Source organism: Lissotriton helveticus, chromosome 6, assembly GCF_964261635.1.
Source record: "Lissotriton helveticus chromosome 6, aLisHel1.1, whole genome shotgun sequence".
Taxonomy (NCBI): domain Eukaryota; kingdom Metazoa; phylum Chordata; class Amphibia; order Caudata; family Salamandridae; genus Lissotriton; species Lissotriton helveticus.
This window is the reverse complement of record NC_136067.1, coordinates 332,288,801-332,306,205: the sequence shown is the minus strand read 5'-3', so window position 1 is coordinate 332,306,205 and position 17,405 is coordinate 332,288,801. Positions and strand designations below refer to the sequence as shown.

General features: G+C 43.7%; 1 protein-coding gene across 3 annotated transcripts in view; it reads right to left on the bottom strand.

Annotated features, from left to right (window-relative positions):
* NBAS (NBAS subunit of NRZ tethering complex) overlaps positions 1 to 17,405 on the bottom strand; it is a 2,361,081-nt gene that overhangs the window by 1,740,256 nt on the left and 603,420 nt on the right. For all 3 annotated transcript variants that reach the window (XM_078647778.1, XM_078647779.1, XM_078647780.1), the window contains exon 22: positions 8,193 to 8,276. In XM_078647778.1, the coding sequence (XP_078503904.1) occupies positions 8,193 to 8,276 (84 nt within the window). The remainder of the gene's footprint in view (positions 1 to 8,192; positions 8,277 to 17,405) is intronic.

Below are 17,405 nucleotides of genomic sequence, written 5' to 3'. Positions count from 1 at the left end.
GTGCAGTTGCGCTTCCTGGAAGGTGGAGGCTTTGATCAACCAGTCATCCAGGTACGGGTAGACAAACACCTTGTTCTTTCGCAGGTGCGCTGCCACCACAGCCATGCATTTCGAAAATGTCCTGGGTGCAGACTTCAGTCCAAACGGTAGTACGGTGTACTGATAGTGATTGGTGCCGACGAGGAAGTGCAGGAACTTCCGGTGTTTCTGTGCAATGGGCACATGGAAGTACGCATCTTGGAGATCTATCGCGCAAAGCCAGTCTCCCCTTTGTAGCTGAGGATAGAGGATAGATCTGGTGCAAAGACAGCATGCAAAACTTTATCCTGCAAATCCATTTGTTTGCTTGCTGCAAATCCAGAATGGGCCTGAACTTGTCCTTCTTCTGTACTAGGAAGAAACATGAGTAAAGGCCCTTTCCCCTTTGAGACAGGGGGACGTCTTCTATAGCCCTTTTTCTTAACTGGGTATCGGCCTCCGCCTGGAGCTCGCGCAGTCGGAACTGCGAGCAAACCGGTGGAATTGCTGGAGGCGGGCTGGTGAAACGATGACTGTATCCATTGCAAACAATATTCAGCACCCACGTGTCCCGAGTAATTTTTCTCCACTCTGCCAAGTAATGTTGAATGCTTCCCCCCACCGGAGCGGGTAACGGACGAGGGGGAAGTAGCGCCTCAGGGCCTAGACCCGGCCGGGCCTTTGGGCGTCGAGGAGGACTGCTGGCCGCCTCTGCCCCTCTGTCGCTTCTGGAAAGGCCGTCTCTGGTACTGCTGCTGCTGATGTTGCTGCTGGCCAGTTTGACGACCTTGCCCTCTGCCCTGGGCACCATAACGCCTCTGGGAGGGGCAGAAAGTCTTCTTCTGCTCCTTCGGCTTCTCTAACCTGACAGCCGTCAGGGTTTCGGCCTCCGCCTTCGTGCGGGCCATCTCCTCATCAGCGGTTTTTCCAAACAATGTCGCTCCAGAGAACGGAAGGTTGGCGACCCTCTGCTGGGCCTCTGGTTTCAGCGACGTCATGCGCAACCAGGCATGACGTCTCAAATTTATCCTGTGGCAGTAGCCATGGGCAGCCAAGAGCGAGGAATCCGCTGCCGCACTGATCACTTGATTGGACACCATCATGCCCTCGTTGATGATCTCCTGAAAATCCTCCCTCTTGTCCCTAAGGAGATGCTCCAAAAACTGCTGTAGGGAATCCCACAACGATCGGTCGTATCGCCCCAGGAGAGCCGTGACACTAGCGGCTTTCATAGACGTAACAGCCATACCGCAGACCTTACGACCCGCAGAATCCATCTGTTTACTCTATTTATCCGGTGGTACCGTGGATGATGGAACAGTAGCGTGTTGTTTCCTGGCGGCCGTGACGATCACAGAATCTCAGGCCGGGTCCGATCTGGGAAAAGCCGGATCGGAGTCTGGAGGTCTATATTTCTTCTGGAGGGGGCGGATCTTGTTGAAGCCGGGGTCAGGAAAAGTTCCATCGCCAGTTCCTCCAGCCCCGGCACCAAGGGCAATAGGGGTCGAGACAGCTGCCGCTTATGGAGGGTCTCGAAGATCACTGATGTCGAAGGCGTGGGCACCGTCAGGGTAATACCCAGCTTCGCCGCCCCTCGCAATAGCACCTCTTGAAAGGACACAATGTCGTCCACTGGCGACACTCTTGTGTGGGGTGAATGACAGAGTGGGCGAATATCCCCGAGCACTGGACGAATCCGTATGACGGGATCTCGACCGATCTCGTCTGTGACGCCGCCGGGACCTTGTAGATGAACGACGGTCACTCCTAGAGCGGCGTCTTCGCCTGGATCGCGACCTGGGTCGTGATCTGGACCTCCGAGGTCGTGGACGATCCACCGGCCTGGTAGGGGGTGGAAGCTGCGGCGGTAGAGCCGGAGTCTTCGGCTGTGGCATCCCATTAGGTGGTGAAGGGAAGCACGGCAGAGAGACGGACTTTGGAGGAGGCCGTGCTGGAAGAGGCGGAGGGCGATGAGGAGGAAGCGGAGGCGGAGGAGGAGGCTTTGGCAGAGGAGGAGTCCTAAGAAGAGGTGGAGGAGTGGGACTCTATGGCGGCAACGGAGGAGGCGTAAGCGACCTCGGCCGAGAAGGTGAGTAGGTTTGAGAGTACTCCGAGTTGGAAGATCTAACCACTCTCTTCTTCTCTGCAGGTCTCCACGATGAAGTCCTAGAAGCAAACCTTCTAGTAGACGAACGCCGGCGCTGCCGCGACCGGGGGCTCGTGGAAGCAGAGGACAGACTGACCACCGAGCCTGGGGACGCCGTCCTTGCCCTGGATCGCCTCCCAGTGGTTGACTTCTCCTTTCTAGACGTCGAACTCTTCCTCGACGTCGAATGCCTCGACGTCGACACATCCCTCGACGGCGATCTCCTTTTCCTCGACATCGAGTGCCTGCTCCTCGACGTCGAACGCCGAGTAGACCTGGAACCATCACGACGTCGATGACTCCTCGATGTTGATGTAGTTCTCGACGTCGACCTCGTCCGAGGTCTTCGACGTCAGCCCCTTCGACGCCGAACGACGACGACGCTTCGACCCAGAGTCCTGGGTCGACGGGGAGCACACGGTGGTCAACCCTCTCGACACCGACGTCGACGGAGAAATGTGCCGTTTTCTGGCCTTCTCTTGACTGGGGAGCCCCCCAGAGGCCGCAGCACGGGCAGATGACTCAGATCCAGCCCTCCCATGCCCAGACCCACCTTGATCTTGAAGTTTCCTCCGCTCCAGGCCTTGGAGCCGGATCTTCTCCCTCTCTCTCCTGGTCCTCTTGGAAAAGGACTGACAGATCTCACAATCTTCAGGGACATGGGATGAAGGGAGACAGAGGATAAACACTCTGTGGACGTCCGATTAGGCCTTCTTCCTGGCACACTCAGGGCATCTGTCGAACAATGCAGGCATTTTCGACAGAAAAGGTGGCAAAAACTGGCAAAAAACCCAGCAAATGGAAGAAGGAGTAGGTAAACGTCGAGTGAAACACTCTAAACACTTTAAAAGTGTCAAAAAAATTTAATTAAACCCAAAAAGGGAGAGCTCAATGCTCCAGGGTCCTGCTAGCAGGAGCCGGAAAAAAGAACTGAAAGTAAAAGGAGTTTGCTGTGCATCATGGGATACCGAGGGTCTCTGGAGAGTTCCTTAAAGGCACGGTATCCCTTTTCCAGACACATAATGGCAGCCTATGGGGGCTTGTCTGTCCATCCCTTCCTCTCTATCATTCCAAGGATTTTGTGAAGGGGAAGTTTCTCTATGGGTGAAACTTAACAGACTGTGTTTAATGTAATGTTGGTGGAATATCCTTTGCATTTCTAGTTGAAGTACTGGACAGTGCAGCCTTACAGGTATGGCTGCATTATTGTCTTTAATTTTCTCTTAAGTGTCTATGCAGGACTACACTGAGGACAACTTAAGAGATTATTTTTTATTGCTCTGGAGTCCACGCACATGGGCGGGACTAGTCACTAGATTATGACTATACACAGAGATCCCCTACTACAGAACTCCTCTAACCTGCTCCCTAGCTACCATTGCCTGGTAGCTGTTGTGTGAGATATATCAGATGTTATTTGAAAGGAAATTGGCTCTTGCTCTGTAAGTAAAAAGGAGACCGATCCTTCTTTAAGGCCTGCCGACAATATCTGTTCTTTGACAATATAGGAGAGAAAATTGACCAAGATCTTCCTAGGCTCATGTTGGCCGGGCTTCTTCTTAAACGGAGCCCGGTGGACCGTTTGAATCTATAGTGTCAAATTTATAGCCGGTAAATTTTTAAGGACTGTCCCTTGTAACAGCAGAATAATAAATCCTTTAAGGTCCGTCCTTCGAGGTTCTCTGGTATGTTCAAGAGTCTCAGGTTGTTTTTCCGGGAATGGTTTTCTAGCCTTTCTAGATCTTCTCTTAATGCCTTGTTCTGAGTTGCCAGCTTTGCCATATCTGTCGTGGCAGAACTTATCGCCTTCTTAATAATTGGAATCTCTGCCTCGATTTGATCTGTTCTTGCAGCCACTTCCTCCAATTTCTGGGCCAGCACCTTACAAGAGGATTTAATTGCCGCCTGGTTGGCTTCAGAAACTGAAAATCTGTTCGCCAAATCCGCCTGATTCATCTCTGAAACCTTAAAACTGCTTATCATTTCCCCCTTCATTGCAATCAGGATGTCCGATAGGGAATGCACCACTGATCCAGTGCTTCCAGGGTTCTCCAACTCAGCGTCTCCAGTTTCAATGGTCATAATTGTACCCCCAAGGGTTCATACTTCATTCGCCCTTTCATGCGTGTCATCGGAGGGGGGTTATGCTGAACATGCAGATCGTGAACTTTTAGGGCATTAAATCTATTAGACAGCGTTAGCTCTGGATGAGATTCAGGCGAGGTCGAAGGTGGTGGATTGGCACTAAGCTGCTTAGTCTCCCCTCTGCTTGCATTGCTGGAACGGAGTCAAAAGAGTCAAGAGGGGAGGGGCTTCACTATCACCATTTGGTGCCTTAGATTTAACTTTAGATTATCTTAGGTTTAGAGATCCCTCCTTCCTTTTCCTCTTGGATATTTATTTCAGCTGCGTTGCTCAGGCTTGTTGCAGAAGACATAACTCTTAGGTAAGTTTTTAAAGAAGGGGTTATTTTGGTTTTAAAGACACTTCTTTTCATCCCCCTACTTTTCCCTCTACTTTTTGGAGCCTCCCTTACCTTTGCTTCTGCTTCCCCGGTCGTTACACTTTGCTTCTTCTGTAGACCCCTATTGCCAGTCTCCAAAATAGGGGGAGATTTCCTCGGGTCACTATTGGTAAGATGATGTCAGGATTCTGTAACGAATGAGCTGCCCTGGCTCTCAAGGTATAGCGACTTATTTTAGGGGGAGAGAGGGAAGAGAGACCTCCTTGTGCTTCCTCTACCGCCTTTTGCACCTCTGGCTCCTCTAACTTTGTCCCCCCCCACCTCCATGCAACACAAAGAGGAATTGTTAGAGTGGTTGCCAACCTCCCAGCGCCCATATGCGGGGGGGTCGCTCCAGGGCACGAGTCCTAAAAAGAGAAGTGGGGGGACGCTGTCACCGGAAGTGACGTCACGACAGGAAGTGACGTCACGGAAGGTGCGCTCCGATCTCGTCCCAGTGGCCTGAGAGTGAAGTCCAGCGTCCCCCTGGTAAAATAAGTGGGGGGACGCAGTCCACCATGCTTGGAGCCATTTGGTCACCCAGCTCATTTGCACACTGCCCTCTCTGCACTCAGCTGAGACACTGCTGCTGCTGCTAGGGGGGGGGGGGGGGGGGGGGGGGGGAAATGCCTGGGGGTCGGTGGTTCCCTCAGCTGAAACATCATGGGCGCTCGGGACCGAGGACCCAGGGCCGTACATAAGTTGGTACCTATGTCTAAAGAGCTGCTTCGGTGCGCTTTGTCCGGCTGCCTCGGAGTGACAGCGAGTGCCGTGAGGAATCGAAACAAGTAGGTCTTGTGACGCATAAGGGTAAACTCGCGGGCAGAAACGCCTTGCTTCCGAGGAAACGAAACCGGGAGATGGCCCAGGGGAGTGTATCGAGGAAAAGGAGGAGGAGGCGGTATTAAGGATGTGAGGAACGACAGACTTTAACCTTCCTCCTTTGCTGCTGTGTAAAGTGTCTTAAGGAAGGGCGATATTTGGGTTGTAAACTGAGAGGACTTTAGGCTGGAAAGGCATGTTGCAGGTGGGCGGGACTGCCGTTTGTAATGATGGACGCGGTTTTGATTAAGCAGGGTGGACGGCGTCCACCCTGAAAAACCCTCGGAAATAAGTGGGGGGATGCCGTCCACCCGCGTGGTACCCCGACTCGTGCCCTGGGTCGCTCCACTGGGGGCCCTGCCGAAGGAAAAGCCGGTATTAGAAATCTCTGCCGAAAAACGCTGCTGCTCTAAAATAAACACACTGACCTCTGGCCCCGCTTGTCTCTGGAACATGTTGCTTGGCCTCAACAAACCTGCCCCAGGGACTCCAGAAGCAGGCTCAGTGTGCTCGATGCACTCAGCTCCAATCCTAATCGGAAAGCGTAACCAGAAGCAGCCGGCGTCCCGGCGTCTCCGGAGCCGCGCAGCCTCCTCCCACCTCCAGTCGCAGCACTCGCGTTCAGCGCACTCGTCAGGAAAGACCAGCTCCCCGCCAGCGTTGCAGCCCCCGCATACTCTCGCATGCTCCCCCAGCCCTCCAGACTTAAAGGGGCAAAAAACACATCAAGGGGGGAAGAAAAATCCACCGCGGAGGTCTCAGGTCTTCATTCATTCATCAGAAAGGTAAGCGCAGCCGTGGCCGTTTAGCTGGCGGCCGCCATGTTCCTCCTGGACACTGTAAAGTTAATATCTTTAAACTTTATATTTTTTCTACAGTACTTTTGTACTGCAATATTTTTGTGGTCGATATTATGTCCAATGAGTATGTTCAGCCCAGAACTTCCATAGCTGTCAATTATTTACAAAGATGAGCCCTCTTAAAAAGAAAGATAATATAATTCTCTAATCAACAAATGGATGCGAATGACATTCTTTCTGCAAGCATTTAAAAGAGCAAGATATCCTAGTAAAAAACATTGCAGTTGCAGATACACAGATGTGTCAATGACTAACGCATAGGATGATCCCCTTCCTCTCATGGGCATAACGCAGGCCCCTGAAGTGCAGAGGTACGCCGGCCCTTCAAGGGACATCCACGCAACCCAAGGCCAATTTATATCGGTGAGATAAGGGAGACTTAGGCCCCTCATCAAAATCTGCGGGGAGAGGGGTGTCATCATTTAGGGTTATGCCATTGCCCCCTCTGGTTAGTTCAAGAGGATGGTGGTGCTCTTTACAAAATACTTGCTGCCAGATATATTTATTTTTGTCTAGTGCCATGTTGTACCGGGCTTGTGGCTCTCGATTATTCCTTGTGAGTCAGCAGTTCTGCTTTAAAATGGACTGATACTAGACATCACTGATTATTACTAATTTCACCAAAGATTGTTAATGCAAAAATATATTTTTAAGATTAAAATTAAGCTTATAAGCATTTTGGTATAAATATTCAAATATTGATGGAGGCTCTTAACACTAACACAATACCTAAAAAGAAACAGATATTTGAATGCTAACTGGCTGAATCTATACTCATAAATATTAGCTTCTCATGACAGAAAGGAACCCACCAGAACTGGGAAATTGGAATTTAGGTTGAGGGTCCAGCTTAAGTCTTTCAGGGGTACTGTGTATGAACCAGGAATAGCTAATAAAAACATTTAAATATTTCTGCAATCATGGCTACCAATGGCAAAATTCCTTTAGTCATTATGGGGCTGGCAAGTGAGTCATACTGGCTTCCACAAAGTCATAGATTATACCTTTCAGGTCAGTTATGCACACTTGCAGTCTTTGTGGATCTTTGGTAGGCCGCCAAGACTGTTGTGAAGCACACATCTGATCATAAATTAAAGCAATTGGGTTACATGCATCTCCAGAATGCTAAAGTAATTCAACTTATTGGCAGTTTATTCACTGGAGATGTGATCTATTCCAAACGGTTTACTGAGGGAAAGAAAAATACATAACACTTACCATACAGAGAAAAGCTCAACCCACTCTTTCTCCACAAAGGAGGATTGGTAACAGGAATGCAGGTAGAATGCTGAATTACTGGGTGTGGTTCATGCAATTTCCAGACACCTTGCAAATGCGAGGCAAAAACTGGGGGCCACATGATGCAGATTTTGAAAATGGTGGGACAGACACCACATGGAGGATTAACCTGTTGATGGGAAGTTATGCAGGTAGATGCAGGTAGATGTGCCAAAAGTAGAACCAATGATTTTGGACAGTCCTTTGTTTTTCAGTATGGGACAGGACTGGCAAGGTAAAATAGTGCTGGCTTCTTTATAGAGTACCTGAGCATAGAGTCGTCAGTTGCCCTGCAGAAATGTCCATTTCCCACAAGAAAATAAAATGAAATATTGAGCGTGATGGCAAGTCAGGATATCAAAGGTGTGATGCTTGGGTGCAGTTGGGGCTATGTATCATTCAAGCCATTTTGGGTATTGCTAAAGAAAATATTTTATCTGATGCGTTGATAAACATTTACTTCTCGTAGGAGTACTCTTTTATAACATTATTTCATCAGGTCAACTAATTATTTGCACTCGAAGCAAAATAATTTCTAATGTGAATACACTGATTCAAGACTCACTTGCATTCGGGCTTTTCACACCAATCCTGGTCCCTGTGACTTTGCTCATTCCATGGAATAATCAGTAACTCGCCGGCTTCAGAGCTACAATAAAAAAGAGAAGTATCAAGTATAGAAACAGCACCAAGAATCCATGCAAAAGATTATGTACTTGTAAGGAAAAAGAAAAGCATGCACTAACTTCTCATACAGAGAGACATTTACATAAATGCTTGGACGCCTCCGGGCAACAATTTGCGCTCTACAAATCGGCAAGTTTCAAGTTTACATAAATGAATGTGGAAATATTTTCCAATGTAGACATTCAGTCCATAGGCTCGTTCACACTCTCAGTTACTTAACTTTACTGGAAAAAAGAAAATCTTGTTGTCCCATTTATCTGACAGTCTAAAGGGAGATGGGGCAAGTTTTCCGGGTCTGGATCTAAACTATTGAGTTTCAGGAGTGCAAATTGTTGGAAAGCACTTCGTACAAAGAGTCTAGGGTTTACAATGCCAATTTTCCCTTACGGAAGCCATACTTAAATTTTGGGGCTTTTGAAGGACAGATACGAGTGTCCTGAGGATTTGCAGTAACATTACTGGCTACTAGATTTTAGAGCCAATCACTTCAGAAAAGTAGCGTCATAATGTAGAAAGTGTGTAAAAACAAGTGTTCAATGGGTACATTCATTTTCACAGATGCCTGTATGATAGAAAACTAAGGGCCTGATTACGAAAGTGGCTGTCTCGCAGAGGGATGCCATACCAGCGCCCCATAGCAAAACCGCCAAACACATAGTCAGACTGTCCACCAGAAAACAAATGTAATCCTGGTGGGTATACCTGCTGTGAAGGTCCTACAGCGTTGCCTTTCTAAGGCTCAAAGGACAGCCATAGAAAGGCAGCGCCGCAGCACGTTCCTGCACAGGGAAAAATGCACCATGTTGTGCATTTCTTCCTGTGCAGGAACTGGGGGTGCATATATGCAGGCAGGAATTACATATGCTGCCCTGCATGCACCCCCTGCACAGGGCCCAGAGTTGACTCACCACCGCCACCCTTTCCATGGCGGCTCACCACCGTGGATAAGGTTTCAGGGAGGCAATTTGTAATATGCTCAGCGTTGCCGCATTGGCACCACCAGCATACTGTGGCCTCTACCACTGCACTACAGCTGCAGCATCCATGATCCCTGACAGTTGCGGCAGTCCTGTGGTGGTCCGACCGCCAAAGTCGAAATACGGAAGTCGGACCGCCGGTGCGGCATTGGCCACCCGCCACCACAGATTCGGTGGGCCGATGGACCCCTGAAATCGCAATAAGGTTCTAAGACAACTTAAATGCAACTGTGAACTGGTTCAAATTGGAGCTTTGTAACTTACCTAACATGGCTCCTAATCACCCAAACATACTGCACATTAAAGCTAGACTGTGGAGAGGCTATCAGATGTGGGGGGTTGCTGCTTTCTGCCTGGCTCGAATTGCGATTCACCAGCATCCATTGGTAACATTAAACTCTGCTGCACCTATACCCACCAGCTTGTTAGTGTGTACAATGGGATGGCCTTGATAGCAGTAGTGCAGCCTGATAATATAAGCGGCTGCCCAGGTTTGTGGACCTTGCTTGAGCACCAACACCTCCAGAATGGCTCACACAGTTTTGGTGCATCTCTTGAAACTGCACCTTGGTTACCTCAGCCTGGATACTCTCTTTGACCCGGTTCAACATCCTGCATGTCTTGCTCTTGACAGGTAGTTTGTCCTTTGGGTCTATGCCATGGACACATATAAAAGTTGACCTAGTAGTCTGTTGCAAACAGAAAGGACACACTGTCCAGCAATTCATTACACTTAGTATGCTGGACAACAGCCAGGTTAAATGAAAAGTTAACTTTCTCAACTGAGCAATCCGTGTGTACTCCTTGTAGCATGTCAGAAGGGGCTCACAGTCCTCCTCAATCTGGTTGTTGACTAAAAGAAGTGTTACAACATCGTCCCTCAGAAGGCAGCGCCTTAAGTGATTTACACAATAAACCTGGTGCTACCAATGTCAATCAAGCAATCAACCACACTGATATCATCTAGTGTGGCGAGTGAGGTGAGAAGACTGTGTTTATGGAGGTGCACATGTTATATGAATTTTAAGGTGGTGCGTAAGTATACATGTGAGTTATATGTATGAGATATTAATTTAAAAGTGGTGCACAAAAGATAAATTAAAAATAGAACTATAACTTTTGAATGTCTAATGTTTGTGTAGTTTAAGTTGGGTTTGTATAGAAATCATTAATGAAGTTTTCCTAACCATAAATTATCTTTAACCTTTGTTTTTGTGTGAATTTCAATGTTTTCTGTAATGTTAGTAACAAATTTGGAATAGTGCTTTAGTTTAGGTTTGAGGAGTGCCTTGTTAGTAAGTGGAGTGTGGTACAATATACTTGAGGATAGTGTTGTAAAGTTTACTATGGTACAGTAAATTGTGGTATAGGGGAGTGGACTAAAGTGGAATCAGGTATACTGGAGTGGTGTACAGTGGAATGGCATACAGAGGAGTGGCGTAAAGTGAACTAGGTTACAGCACTGTGGCGCATATTGGAGTAGTATACAGTGGGATAGCATAAAGTGAAGTGTGGTAAAGTTGAATCATGTTTTGTAAATACTTTAGAGTGTATTTGTGTCCATTGTAGTGGCGTACAGTGGAGTGATATAGACTGGAGTGTTTTATAGTGTAGGAGCATATACTGGAATGTCGCATGCTGAAATAAGTGTACAGTGGAGTAGCATACATTGGACTCTGGTACAGTGAAGTGGGGTAAAGTGGATTAGCGTACAATAGAGTAGAGTACAGTGGAGTGGCTTACAGTTTAGTGGTGTATAGTGGACTTACATAAAGTTTAGTGTCATACAGTAAAATGTTGTAAACTACAATTCCGTAAAGTGCAGGGGCGTATATTGGAGTGCTGTACAGTGCAGATGCGAATAGCATACACTACAGTGGGCTACAGTACAATAGGGTACACTGCAATGGTGTATACTGGAGTCGCATTAAGTGTAGTGCCATACACTGGAGTTGTATAGAATTGAGGAGTCTTCAGTGTAATAACGTTTAGTGGCGTGAAATCTTCAAACATATATTGGAGAAGGTTATACTGGAATACTGTACAGTAGAGTGTTGTACAATTGAACAGGGCTAATTATCGAAGCATAGAGTCTAGTAATACACAGTGAAGTGTTGTTTAGTGCAGTGGCACAGAATATAGTCTTAAATGGTCTTCTGTCTGTATTTATCTGTAAAAACGGAAAACAGAATACCTTTATTATAATATAAAAATGTTCTCGTTGTATAAGTAAATAGTGTAAGTAATGTTAAAGTTAAACGTTAAATAAAACATACTTATATATTATGCTATGTTGCACTGTGCTAAGTTCAAAGTATACCACGGTACATGGAGCTCACAATGGGGTATGTGATTTGTTCATGGCTGTATTTAGCAAAGGTAAAAAACAGCCATATCGTTTTTGTTACAAATTTCCATTATTGTGCGGTCAGCGTTTTGCTATGGCTTAGGGTGTTACATATAATTACGTATTAACTTTTATAGCTATTAACAACTTATCAACACTTTATTTCTGTGGCTATATGTTACCTTTTTAGTTCATAAATGTGTAGATATTATCAAGCTATGGATTTTTTTTTTATATTCTCTACCTTAATACTTTAGGAGCCATTTGATGACTTTTAGTACACGTGTTCCATCCACTTCCTTGTAAAAGGAGTAAAAGTTAAGCAGGGATTAGTCAAGGGGGTTCAAAGAAAAACGGGTGGTGTCCAAAACGTGCTTAATTGCAATGTATTTCCCATATACTTTTGAATTTTACGTTTACGCAAAAATTATCAGCCTCATTTGGTCACAATGCGTCAGGATTACATATCATAGTGCCCACATGACTATTTTGTGTAGCTTAGGGAGTTAGTGTTGCTAATTTCTCTGTTTTAAGATATTAAAATTAGTGAAATCTGTTATTGCGTTATTTTAGCAAAATATGGGGGTATTTTGTGATCGTACCAAGGTACATAATGATTACAACTCATTACCTGATTGGCTAATCATTGGCATAAGAAAAGTTAAACGCAGCTATGTTGTTTTTAGGTACACTTTGTTGGTGTTCTCCATTACGCTTTTCGATGTTGGCAAGTATTAAGTGTGGAATTTATTTGCCACAACTAAAAGTGGTAATAAGTTGATCAAAATATGTTGAAGTTTCTATATATTTTTTTTGTAAAATACGGAGAGCGCTGTAGCACCGCGATACCTCAAATACGTTTTGTAAGGTTAAGGTTTTTCTTTTTAATTTCTATTAAGGTTTTCAGCAGCATACTCTGAACTGCGTTTTTTTTATAAAGTAGTGACAATTTCTAGTAATTAGTGCGCTACTCTGTACATTTTTATGTACATATTTAAATATGTAAAAAACTGAAAATACACTTCAGCTCACTATATTTTTAAAGTATAGTGTCATAGTATATTTGTAAGTTATTATTTTAAAAATATTTCGGTTCTGCAGTGCTCCGGGTTTAATATATATATATATATATATATATATATATATGTATTACCTACTGGCGGTCGCCAGTAGGTATATATAGTTAGGATTTTTTCTCTATGGGTTTTTTGAAAATTCTATGTCTAATAACTTTGGCGTTTGTGGACGGAATTGGCTGAAATTTTCAGGAAAATGGACATTTTGTTTCTGAGCAGCCCCTGAAAATTTTGGGGGGGTTCGTCCAGGGGGGGCCGAGAAAAAAGGGGGGTCCCAAAACGTGTTTTTAACATTGAGTTTTCCATAGGGCGGTTAGCCTCACTTTTAGCCCGAACGGCTGAATGGATTTGCACGAAACTTGGCAAAATTGTAGGGACTGGTAGCCCGATGTGCCTTTTGTAGGTCTCAATATATGTGCTCCAGTGGATTTTGAGAAATTAACGTTTAAAAAAAGATATATATCTGTAAGCGCGCTCTGGGCAGCGCTCCGGTCCGCGGACCTTAAGCGTACCGGAACTTCGCGTAGCTAAGCTGATTGGCTCTCCGGTGTCTGTCAACATTCTAAACAGTCCGGAGCGGCCGCCATCTTGTCTCTCGGTAGGATCGAGAGACAAGAGGAGGCCAAAACAAAGGGGGAAATAACCATAAGGGGGCATACTAGCTCCTCCCTGACCCCCTAGGTTTGATGTGGAGGCTTTAAAGGGGCCCCGCTAAGCAAAAAAAAAAAAATTTTTTTTATTTTTTTTCGTGGTTAGCGCCCGGTACGCGAACCGGGAAGCGTTCTGGGGAGCGTATCACAATGAAAAATGAATGATAGACTTTTCAAATGCTGTATGTTAATTGATTGTTGGTTTTGTTGATTATTTTTTTTTTTTTTTTTTTTAAGTTTTTTTTATTGTGTTTCATAATTTATTAAACTTTCTAACATTTCATTGTCAGAAATTTCATAATCATGGAATATAGATTGTAGTCTCTGAGGTTGTAAAATGTCCTCATTTGCAAGGAGGTTATCTACTGCTTGTACACATTGCAGTAGTTCTTGGTCCCAAGATTCATCCATAAATTCAATCTCATTTGGATCAATGATTTCTGTGTTGGACTCTGGAAGGACAATTTCAAATGAAATGTTTTGTTCACTTTCCATTTTTCCTGAAATTTGCATAAAAAAAATATATATTAGTAGAGGTAGGGCACTGTTGGGATTAATTTTAGATAGGCAGTTTTTAACAGAGAATTTATCTTTGGGCAGTGTATAGTATCAGAGTGGAAGTAGGAATATAAAAAAGTGTATCTAAATGTATAAGTACTACAGAGGGATAGTATATAACTAACAGAAAAAGTTTGCCATATTAACTTAAAGTGCTCAATATACTTCAGTTTTAAAAATAACAACTTACCTTTAAAAAGAAGTTGAAGTTATTAATGAAAATTCTAATAGAAATGTACACCAGGAAGTAGTAGTCAAAATGGCTGTGTTTCCTTCTCTTCCTTTATATATATTCGGGTACATAACCAATCAAATGTCAGGTAAAAAAAGTAGAAAATGAAAGTAACATTTTAATTGGTTGTCAATTCCAACACTTCAGATGTGTTTTGTGAAGTAATTTACCTCACGGTATTTAGTGAGTTCTATAGGCTAAATGGTTAAATGGAATTCCAATCAAATTTGTGAAAATGGTAGGGATTGGTATGTAGTATGAGCTAATCTATATTTGGTGAAATTGTCTCAAGTGGCTTTTGTGTGAACTACTTTCCCACCTTTTTTGATGGTGCGCTTCCCAGGAAGCGACCCGGTACGCGAACCGGTGAGCGCCCTGGTACGCGAACCTTAAGCGTAACGGGAGTCCACCATTTTGTGTTTCGGTCGAATTATGATACAAGATGGAGGGCAAATAATGTTCAGAATAGGTAGAAGGGGGCATGGTAGACTTATCTTGACCCCCTAGGTTTTGTGAGGGTGGCTGAGGAGGCCCATATGTGCGAAAAAAAAACATTTTTTTTTAAAATTTCGCGAGGTTAGCTCCCGGTACGCGTACCGGGTAGCGCCCCAGGGAGCGTACTTTGTTGAAAATTAGTGAAAAAAGTTAGAGTAAAATAATAATTGTGAGTGATTAGATGTAGGGTAGCTCTGAGAAGAGCTTTTGGGTTTATGGTACATTTTGGTACTTATAAGTAGGTACCAATGCACATTTTTAAATTCAGAGTGAAAACTCTGTTGCCCTCATCTGAGAAGTGAACTCCATCTCCTCTGTAGATATCTTGCATGTAGTAACGCAAGTTATTGTTGTACAGGGAGCCCATTCCATGGTCTCTCATGTAAGCTGAAACAGATTTGTTTACATGCTTCCTCGACTTCTCAATTTGTGGACAAAATTGGTTTGACCACCTCCATTTCTGTCTTTGGCATATATTTGAATATACCAAGGCAGTCTGAGGAAAAAGTGCCATTAATTGCTCAAAGGTGTCCTTTAAAAGCATTTCCAGACCTACACCAGTCAAAGTGCCCAAGTCATTACCTCCACAGTGCACAATTAACAGGTCAGGTTTGGGCAAATGCATAAAGGTTTTCACCAATGGTATCAATTGGTGACATTTTAATCCTCTGTGGCCAAACCACTTAATTTCCACATCTTGTAAATTGAGGTTAGGTAAATTCCTGCTTTCAACGTACCTTTGAGCCCAGTGAATATAACTATGACCAACAATCCAGACAGAAAACATGGTGAGAGAAGGTTCTCCTGCAGTCAGATGAAGTGTGGCAATGAAATGGCAGTTGAAAAAATGTGAGTTTGAAATGAAAAAAACTGTGGAGTTTCTGTGTTCATGAAGTAGTAACAGTGATTGGTGGATTTTGATTGATGAAAACAGAAAGTTAGGGTGTAGAGATGTGTTCTTTGAAAGATGTATTTTGAGTGGTCAATAAAAAATCATTAAATGAAAGAAACCACTGGATATGCAGGTGCACTGAGAGTTCAGAGTTCAATTGCAACATTGTTGTGTGAATTTGCAAACACCAGAGTTTCTCCAAGAGGTGGTTGCTATGGAAAATAGGCAGAAAGGGCAGAGGGGGAAGGGTTTTCATTTGAAAAAAAGTGAGGGAAGAGTTTTGATTGGGTGACATGAGAAATATGTGTGAAGAATTACACCATTTCTGTGCTTTTGATAGCTGCAGACTCTGGAGTGCATACCTTTTGCTCTGCTGAAGACAAATTGGTGTGTTTCTGAGACTGTTTTCAAACTCAAAGTATTTGCTAAGGTGAGAAAATATTTCTTTACTTTAGATAGAGAATAGTGTGCTTTAAGGAGAAAATTATGATTTATGTGGCGCAAATTGCTTGTAAATATGCTCTCACATGTGCATGGAAAATTTAGATTTTGAATGTTTGTGTTAAATAGCTATGTTAAAAGTGACCAAACCATGCTGGGAAGGCAATCAAAAAACGCTTTCATGTGTTTTAATGACATTTTAAGTCATTTTCTGATGTGCAGTGTTTAGAAATTATGATTTTAAAATCGTTTTTGGGGAAAAGGAATTGTTTATAAAATCATGACAAGGACATAATGGTGTATGGTTCTTTATAAGGCAATTGACTGTTCCTGATGTTATTTTTCTCATTTTAGTGTAAGACCTTTCTCTGTGGCGCAAATTGCTTGTAAATATGCTCTTACATGTGCATGAAAATTTTAATTATCAATGTTTGTGTTACATAGCCATGATAAAAATGAATCAACAATGCAGGAAAACCAATCAAAAAATGCTTTAATGTGTTTCAATGACATTTTAAGTCATTTTCTCATGTGCAGTTTTTTGAAATTATGATTTGAAAATCGTTTTTGGGAAAAAGGAATTGTTTTTAAATGCATGAGAAGGACATAATGGTGTATGGTTTTTTATAAGGCAATTGACTGTCCCTGATGTTATTTTTGCCATTTTAATGTCAGACCTTTCTTTGTGGCGCAAATTGCTTGTAAATATGCTCCCACCTGTACATGGAAAATTTTGATTTTGAATGTTTGTTACATAGCCATGTTAAAAGTGACCCTACCATGCAGGAAAGCCAATCAAAAAACGCTTTTATGTGTCTTAAGTACAATTTAAGTAAGGTTATGGATACATTTATGATGACTGGTGCAATGAAGTAGAAATCACTTACTTCATTGGTAGGCATTTACAATAAAATTTTCTCCTCTGTTTTGTTCATCAAGCGTAACTTTAATCTGCAATCCTGAGTAGGCCTCACCTTAAACAAACCTCTGGATAGGCCACATATTATTGTCATCCTGATTTAATCATTTATAATGCTAGGGATAGATTTATGATAGGTGTATACCTCTTTTGTGCCACTTAGAAAACATTCTCCATGGGGAAATGACTTAAAATGTCATTAAGACACATGAATGTTTTTTTTTTAAACGTTTGCAAATTTTTTGGGTCACTTTCAACATGGCTATGTGTCTGCAACAGTCAAAATCTAAATTTGCAATGTACAGGTGGGAGCATATTTACAAGGAATGTGCTTCATGGGGAAACGTTTGCAATTTTTTTGGGTCACTTTCAACATGGCTATGTGTCTGAAACAGTGAAAATCTAAATTTGCAATGCACAGGTGGGAGCATATTTACAAGGAATGTGCTTCATGGGGAAAGGTCTTATAATGTAATATGGGAAAAATGACATTAGAGATACTGA